Here is a 9,020-nt window from a genome sequence, read left to right on the forward strand (position 1 = left end):
TGGGGGTAAAGCTTAGTGCTTGTGCCCACTTAGTGTGCACAAGGCCAAGTGATCCCTAGTGTTCCCTTCCCCCATCCTCAACCATCAACCTTGTCTTAAAATAAATTCTGTACCTTTGGCTTTAAATTTTTATGGTAAACAGAAACTAGTGACATTACAACACAGCTGATTTGTTAATTGCAGGTTGGATTCTAATGGATCATGTTTTTCAGGTGAGATGGTTACAAAGCAACCACTAATTCGAAGTATGAGAACAGTAAAAAGGGAAACCTTAAAGTTAATATCTGGTTGGGTGAGCCGATCCAATGATCCACAGATGGTAAGTAAAACTTGTTTTGCTTTTTTATTTTGATACTGCATCCTCTGGAATACCCTGTCTATACTTCTGCAATTTCCTATTTTGAAGATAATTTAAATGCTTATATTTGTGATTATTTTAAAGCATTCTATTTATTGGGGGTTTTTATGTTACAGTGCTATGCTCTGTCTCCCCCAAAATCTGTTCATCAGTAAGGGAAAGTATGCAAGAGTGGTATGATATAATAAGATATTTGAGAATGGATTATTATTTGGTTCCCATGGGTAGGGAAGATTTGATGGAAGCTAGGGTGCACTTTTTGTGTTCCTTACGATGAAACAATTTATAAAGCTACAGAACTGTGATTTGTTTGCTTTATAATTGAATATAAACATCGAAGATTTAATCTTCTGTGATTTCCAGGAGCTGAACTAGCTTTCAGAAACTAAAAGCAGCTTGATATGCCTCAACTTGGAAGTGCGTGAATTATTTTTAGCTATTGTTAATTTTTGTTCATTTGAGCCATGGGAAATTATAAAAGCATCCTACCTTATTACCATTATTATTTGGAATGAGGGTTTAATAAGTTGCTATATACTTTAATAGTTTTGAAATTTCATATTATTCTTGATGAGGATTAATTTTTCAGGAAACTTATTTGAAACATTTCTTTTGGAATTCTTAATGGCTAACAAAAAAATGAAATGTGTAATCAGAACTTATTTAGTGCTGAGGATATTTAGTTCAGTTTTACAGAATATCCCTAGCACAGGGAAGACCTTGACCTTGGGTACTGTCAAAAGCAACAAAAAATTGCAAGTAGGATGAGTAGAAAGAAATCGTGAAGATGTTAATTTATAGTAGCTTGGGCAGATTTCAGAAGCACAATGAGAATGGTGTTATGTAATACTGTGAGTTGAATGCAGGGCCTGACATATCTTTGGCAGCCATTGCTTTACCACTGAACTTAAAACCCTAGCCTTTTTTGTTTTTTATTTTGAGATAGGGTCTGCTGGGTTGTCAGGAACTGCTGAGGCTGACTTTGAACTCAAGATCCTCCTGCCTCATACTCCCATGCCACTGGGATTATAGGCATGTGCATCAACCCCTGCACCCAGTTTACTAATAGTCTAGTTAAATGAAACATTTATTTATTTTACGTACTATACATACAGAGAATGTATCTAAAAAAAGAAAGAAAAGTTATATCATTCTGGCACGGTTCCAGGATTGTTGGTTTGTTTTTTGTTTGTTTTTAGACGGTATTAGGGTTTAAACCAAGGGGCACTGAGCCACATCATCCCTAGCCCCGTTCCCCTACCCCACCCCACCCCAGACAGGATCTCAGTAAGTTGCTGAGGCTGACTGAACTTTTGATCCCCTGCCTCAGTCTCCTGAGTGGCTGGGATACAGGTGTGAGCCATCAGACCATCCAGCTCCAGTTATTTTTCTAAGAATGTATGATTGTTATTTTTTGTTTGTTAAAATATTTTACTAATTTGCAGAGTTGAATTAAATTGAGTATGTTAGTTCAGTATGATTCTTGGATTTTAGATATTTAAGAAATGGATAAATTTGCCATTTCTATGTTTTTAATTTACTTATATTACATATACATTTTTCCTAGAATCCTGGTTCAGTCCTCAGCTGATCACTAAATTTTTGTCATCACTTTCTTACATTAAACAGTAGATTTGAACCATACTGTGTCTAAGAGCCTTCCCCAGTTTTGATTTAGATTTTTCTAGTCTTTCCTGCTTAAAAACAAAGGGAATAGAGGTATGGCCTAGTGATAAGAGCATTTATGTAGCATGCCTAAGAGTTAGGGTTCAACAGAACTGCTTACCAAAAAGAAGACTTTTTAATGTAGGAAAACTTAATAAAACACAGGATTTACATTTTCAGCAGATAATTGACCTAAATCTTAAAGAATTGTTTAAAATACTAACTAACTAGATTAAAACTTGTACATTTTCTTCCCCCTTACCCCCAATAGGTAGCTGAAAATTTTGTTCCTCCTCTGTTGGATGCAGTTCTCATTGATTATCAGAGAAATGTCCCAGCTGCTAGAGAACCAGAAGTGCTTAGTACCATGGCCATTATTGTCAACAAGTTAGGGGGACATATAACAGCTGAAATACCTCAAATATTTGATGCTGTTTTTGAATGCACATTGAATATGATAAATAAGGTATGTGATTTATGTTTTAATTATGTGATTGGAAATACTGGAGTCTTCCTCATTTCTTGAACATGTAAGTGGTATCTCCGAATATAACATCACTTTTTTTTTTTTTTTAACTAGAACTTTATTAACCGTTGTATCAAACTTTTTATTCCCAGGCTTCTTCAGCTTAATTAGCTGCAAAGAATAAATTGCATATAAATAGACACTGAAAAGAGCTGCAATGTCCTAGGGGTTTGGGCTTTAAAAATATTAGACATCTAGATTTTATCAGGTCCACAAACAAAACAATGTAAGAAACCAGTCATAATGGCCTGGGTTGTGGCTCAGTAGTAGAGCACTTGCCTGGCATGTGTGAGGCACTGGCTTCAGTCCTCAGCACCACATAAATATAAAGAAACAAAACTAAAGATATTTTGTCCAAAAAAAAAAAAGTAATAAAGTCCAGTCATACTATAAAATGACAGTAACTTCTTCAAGTTTATCTTCTTCAGAAGTTGATCAGTTCAGTTTGCCTCATTCTTAGAAGCCTCATCATCATCCTTCAGTCGCAAGTGGAGCTTTTCCATTCACAGATTGTTTGGTCGGGACTTCAGCCAGTCTCCTTAAACCAGTCATACTGTCTGCACCAAGTTGGTTTAAGGTGCTAGGTAACATTTCTATCAGTTGCTTTGTCTCAACATGGCCTGCAATGGTGAAAGTGTTGACTGTCAAATATGCCTGAGCTTCAGGGTTATTAAAGTGGATCACTGTTCCTTAGTTTGTAAACATATACACCTCTTCAATACCAGAAATAATGATTATTCCTAACTTTTTTAAGGAGAATTGAAGTTTTTTTTTACCTGCTGTAGCTGTTGTATGCAAGCAGTACTTTCCCCACCAATGCACACTTATACCTGCAGTTTGGCAAGGTTTTCCTGGTTCTTGATAGTTTCTTTCATCTTATTGGAGCAAAAATGGGGCCACAACAGGAGCAATAGCTTCATATTCTGGACTTAAAATTAAATATTTTAATTTCTAGGTCAGGGTAATATTGGTTTGGTTTGGTTTGGTTTTTGGCGACGGGAAAGATACCCTGGATTAAACTTGGGGACACTCGACCAGTGAGCCACATCTCCAGCCCTAATTTTTTTTTTATGTATTTATTTATTTCGTAGTGCTGGGATTTGAACCCAGGGCCTTGTTGGTAGGAGGCAAGAACTCTACCAACTGAGCTACAACCCCAGCCCCTATCCTATTTTGTATTTCATTTAGAGACAGGTTCTTACTGAATTGTTTAGCCCCACTTTCGTTGAGGCTAGCTTTGAACTTGCGACCCTCCTGCTGCAGCCTCCCAGGCCACTAGGATTATAGGCATGTGCCCAGCTTGTTTTTTCCTAATGGCCACAAAATCTTTATAACAACCAAGGATAGGCCTAGGGATGTAGTAGCTCAGTGGTGCAGCCCTTAACGGACATGTATGAGTGTGATCCTGAGTTTGATTCCTCAGCAACACCAAAAGAAAAAAGTGCATGTAGAAAGAGGTGAAAAGGGGTTGGGGTTGTAGCTCAGTGAATTTAGTGCTTTCCTGGCATGTATCCACACACCACATAAAAATAAATTAATACCACACACACACACACAGACATATATATATATTTATTTTAAATACTTTTAGTTATAGATGGACACGCTACCTTTATTTATTTTTATGTGGTGCCTGAGGATCAGACCCAGTGCCTCACACATGCTAGGCAAGCGCTCTACTACTGAGCTACACACCCAATCCTTAAGAAGGTTATTTTTAACCCAGAAAGAAAGGTTGGATGTAAGTGTACAAATTTACATAGTAGCTCATGTCTTTTTATCCTAATCTGTTTTGGTGGTCTCAAAGCATAAGAAACATGAAAGTGGTAATAATCTCAGGACTATCAAAACAAGATTTGCTCATTTTGTGCATGCGCCTGATATTAAACCCAGGGGTGTTGAGCCATTTAGCCACATCCCAGGTCGTTTTAATTTGAGACAGCGTCTAAGTTGCTTAGGATCCCTCTAAATTGCTGAGGCTGACCTCAAACTTGTGATCTTCCTGTCTCAGCCTCCCAAGTTGCTGGGATTACAGGTGTGTGCCACCATGCCCAGTCCATTATATTGGTTTTGATGAGTTCGCTACATGAATGTTGCACCTTTTAGTGTTCCTGAAATCTTAGGATTGATGTGTGTTAGAGGTAGTTTCATCTCCCTTGAAAACTGGGTTGTATTTGCTTTGGGTTTACCACTTAGGGGTATTATATCTTAATGGGATCCATTGATAACTGAACAATTACACTGAAGTAAGGCTTTTCCTTTCCCTCCCATTTCATATAAATAAGGCATTAAAATCTTAATTTGTTTCCATCACTTATTTTTAGGACTTTGAAGAATATCCTGAACACAGAACGAACTTTTTCTTACTGCTTCAGGCTGTCAATTCTCATTGTTTCCCAGCATTCCTAGCTATTCCACCTACACAGTTTAAACTTGTTTTGGATTCCATTATTTGGGCTTTCAAACACACAATGAGGAATGTTGCAGATACAGGTAAATGCATAGAAAAACTACTTGGATTCATGTAATTACCAATTCAAATGCTGTATAGGAGATTGCCCTTCATCCACTGTTTCTAATTCATTTTAGTTTCCTGAGGTCAACCAAGATCCTAAAATATTAAATGGAAAATTTTCAGAAATAAATTCTTTTTTTTTAATGAATAGTTTTAACTATGCTGCAGTGAAATCTTGCTGCAACCTGCCTGGACTATGATTCATCTCTTAGTCCAGTGTATGCATTACTAGTTCACAGTTAACTTGAAGCACATAATTTTTAGGCCTCAACAAAAGAATTACAATACTATTATGAAAGTTAACAGTTTATAATGATTTTATATTGATCTGTCTCTTTTAGGCTTACAGATACTTTTTACACTCTTACAAAATGTTGCACAAGAAGAAGCTGCAGCTCAGAGTTTCTATCAAACTTATTTTTGTGATATTCTTCAGCATATCTTTTCTGTTGTTACAGACACCTCACATACTGCTGGTAGGAATTTTAAACTTGTTAAAATGTTGTGTTCTACTTTTGAAATTTCATGTGAGTTAATAATTTCCTTCTCATCAACAGGTTTAACAATGCATGCATCAATTCTTGCATATATGTTTAATTTGGTTGAAGAAGGAAAAATAAGCACACCACTAAATCCTGGAAATCCAGTGAACAACCAAATGTTTATTCAGGAATATGTGGCTAATCTCCTTAAGTCTGCATTCCCTCATCTACAAGAGTAAATTATTCTTATAAATACATTGTTTAAGTTTTAAAAATTATTTTGGTGGGATACTAGGGATTACAATTTAGGGCTGGGCTTATAGCTCCGTGTTAAAGTGCTTGCCTAGCATGGGCAAGGCCTTGGATTCAATTGCAGTAAATAATTTTTAGAGTAATTTTGTAAACTTTAAATGCTTGTGGGGTTTTTTTGTTTGTTTGTTTGTTTTTTTAAGATTTAATCAAGCTCTTTCTCCCTTTCTTTTCTAGTGCTCAAGTAAAGCTCTTTGTGACAGGACTTTTCAGCTTAAATCAGGATATTCCTGCTTTCAAAGAACATCTAAGGGATTTCTTAGTACAGATAAAGGTATGTAATTATTTGCAGTTAAAAAATACTAAGGCCTAGTGTGATCACTTAATTGTATGTGAATTAATCACTTGATTGACAATATAAAACCACTGTGCTTTTAAAAAACGTACTGTTGGGGCCAGCCTTGTTGGCACACCTGTATTCCCAGCAGCTTGGGAGGCTGAGGCAGGAGGATTGCCAGTAGCCAGTTCAAAGCCAGCCTGAACATAACAAGGCCCTAAGCAACTCAGTAAGACCCTGTCTTTAAATAAAAATACAAAAAAAGGACTGAACATGTGGCTCGGTGGTTAAGTGCCCTCAGGTTCAATCCCCACTGTCGCCTCCCAAAAAATATCACAGAATGTTCAGTATTGTTTTTTCTTCAGAATGCATTTATTGTTTTGGAGGTTTGTCCTTCTTATCCCTTACCCCACAGTCAGGACTCTTGCTCTCTTTCCTAGGAACTGGTCTTCCATCCTCACACTTTAGGGGCTCAGGCTATAAGGAATTGAGCCCTTTACTGGCTCAGTTAGTTTGTTATTATAAAGATAGTTTTTTTTAATCGCGGAGTGTAGAGAGTGTACAAAATGTGATAACGACCTGAAGCCCAGCTATGAACACAATGATAATATAAACAAGCTTTGTTTTACCACTACAATTAACCTTAGGTGAAACTCCTTTCTTGATATTTTTCCATTTGAAGAATGTTTAATATTTGGGGTCAAACCATGTCTACTTTGTATCCTTTCTCTTATTCCCAACAATATTGGGTTTTAATTCAGCTACCTAGTACTGTATCAATATACTAGAATTTAAACTCTAATTAATGTGTGTTATGTTTACATTTCAACTATTTTCATAGGAGTTTGCAGGTGAAGACACATCTGATCTGTTTTTGGAAGAAAGAGAAACAGCCCTTCGACAGGCCCAGGAAGAGAAACATAAACTTCAAATGTCTGTCCCTGGCATCCTTAATCCACATGAAATTCCAGAAGAAATGTGCGATTAAAATCTGAAGTCATGCTGGGTTTTTTTCTCTGCAACTCTTGTTGGCAGACGAGAATAGCATCTGGATATTTGTCGACCAAAATGATGCCAATTTGTAAATTAAAATGTCACCTAGTGGCCCTTTTTCTTATGTGTTTTTTGTATAAGAAATTTTCTGTGAAATATCCTTCCATTGTTTAAGCTTTTGTTTTGGTCATCTTTAGTTTGCATGAAGTTGAAAATTAAGGCATTTTTTTAAAAAATCTTACTTCATGCCCATTTTGTGGTAGGGCTGGGGGGAAGATGCAAATTCGATTTGAACGTATACTTGTAAATTCTAATGCAAAATTATACAATTTTTCTTGTAAACAATACCAATTTTAATTAGGGAGCATTTTCTTTTAGCCTGTATTTCAGTCTAGAAGAAAAGGTAATGAGTAAAACAAATTGCGTTGTTAAAAAGGATTATAGTGCTGCATTGTCTGAAGTTAGCACCTCTTGGACTGAATTGTCTGTTTAGACTACATGTATTACAAGTCTGTATGGCAAGTTTGCAGCAAGATCATGTGCATATCATCCCATTGTAAAGCAACTTCAAAAAATATGGGAACACAGTTAGTTATTTTTACACAGTTCTTTTTGTTTTTGTGTGTGTGTGCTGTCGCTTGTCGACAACAGCTTTTTGTTTTCCTCAATGAGGAGTGTTGCTCATTTGTGAGCCTTCATTAACTCAAAGTGAAATGGTTAAAAATATTTATCCTGTTAGAGTAGTCTGCATCTTTTTAACAACTCATTAAAAAAACAAAACAGAACTCTGGCTTTTGAGATGACTTATACTAATTTACATTGTTTACCAAGCTGTAGTGCTTTAAGAACACTACTTAAAAAAGCAAAATAAACTTGGTTTACATTTATTTTCCCTTCATTGACTCAAAATTATTCCTATACTAATGGAAATGGTTTGGTTTATTCATCAAAATGTATCATTTAAAATTAGTCTTGAGCCTTTCAAAGGGTGGGAGAGCCAGGAGCCAGTGGTTCAGGTTTATAATCCCAGCAATGTGGAACCGATCTTAAAATTAAAAATGGACTAGGGATTTAACTCAGTGGTAAAGCACCTCCGGGTTCAAGTTCCCATACCTAAAAAATGGGGTGGGAGATTATTATATGATTATTACAACATTAGCCAACAGTATTCATCCAGTTGATGCAAATAAGGTTTAAATTTTGATTTATTTTACAACTCTGTTGCAAAGAGTGCTTTTGCATTGGTGACTCAGATGATCCTCTCCTCAGTTTTCAGCATTCCCTCTGCAGCCTTCAACACAAATCACTCTTGTTGACTACAAAATAGCTGACCTATCCCCTAGCCCCTGGACTAGAAGTTTTGGCTTGAGAACCACAATAGTCCACTTTGATTTGGAACAGATTGGCACTAGCAACTTAATAAATACCAAAAACAAGTTAGGGATACAACCCAGCACCTTACACATGGAAAGCAAGTGCTCTACCTCTTGAGTTATACCCCAGCTCCAAGTTTGTACATTTAACTTGACAAAGGTAATTGAAGTTACAGGCAAGATGAGAATCATTATGTTTTAGGATTTCTAAGATAACTTAGCTGGGCATGGAGGTGCATGTCTATAATGCCAGCTACATGGAAAATAAAAATGACAAGTTCAAGGCCATCCTGAGACCCAGACTGAAAATTTAAAGGAAAATTTTGGAATGAAGCTCAATGGTAAAGTGCTTTCCTAGCAAGCTTTTGAGATCCTTTGTTTAATCCCCAGTCTTAGGGACAGTGAGGTGTGGTGGGTGGGCCTGTTCTTGTGAGACTAATGTGGGTGAATTACTTGAGCCTATGAGTTCAGGACCAATCCAGGCAAGTATTTCAAAAAACTCTTTTTTTCCTATGATCAACT

General features: G+C 36.5%; 1 protein-coding gene across 2 annotated transcripts in view; it reads left to right on the plus strand.

Moving 5' to 3' along the window:
• The window catches only part of Xpo1 (exportin 1), a 44,876-nt gene extending 36,857 nt beyond the window's left edge, over positions 1-8,019 (plus strand). For both annotated transcript variants that reach the window (XM_047522598.1, XM_047522597.1), the window contains 7 exons: positions 213-319; positions 2,295-2,489; positions 4,874-5,042; positions 5,406-5,540; positions 5,622-5,781; positions 6,033-6,129; positions 6,974-8,019. In XM_047522598.1, coding sequence (XP_047378554.1) covers positions 213-319; positions 2,295-2,489; positions 4,874-5,042; positions 5,406-5,540; positions 5,622-5,781; positions 6,033-6,129; positions 6,974-7,120 — 1,010 coding nt within the window. In that variant the 3' untranslated portion in view covers positions 7,121-8,019. The remainder of the gene's footprint in view (positions 1-212; positions 320-2,294; positions 2,490-4,873; positions 5,043-5,405; positions 5,541-5,621; positions 5,782-6,032; positions 6,130-6,973) is intronic.
• Positions 8,020-9,020: the final 1,001 nt, after the last annotated feature.

The sequence above is a fragment of the Sciurus carolinensis genome, chromosome 13 (assembly GCF_902686445.1).
Source record: "Sciurus carolinensis chromosome 13, mSciCar1.2, whole genome shotgun sequence".
NCBI lineage: Eukaryota > Metazoa > Chordata > Mammalia > Rodentia > Sciuridae > Sciurus > Sciurus carolinensis.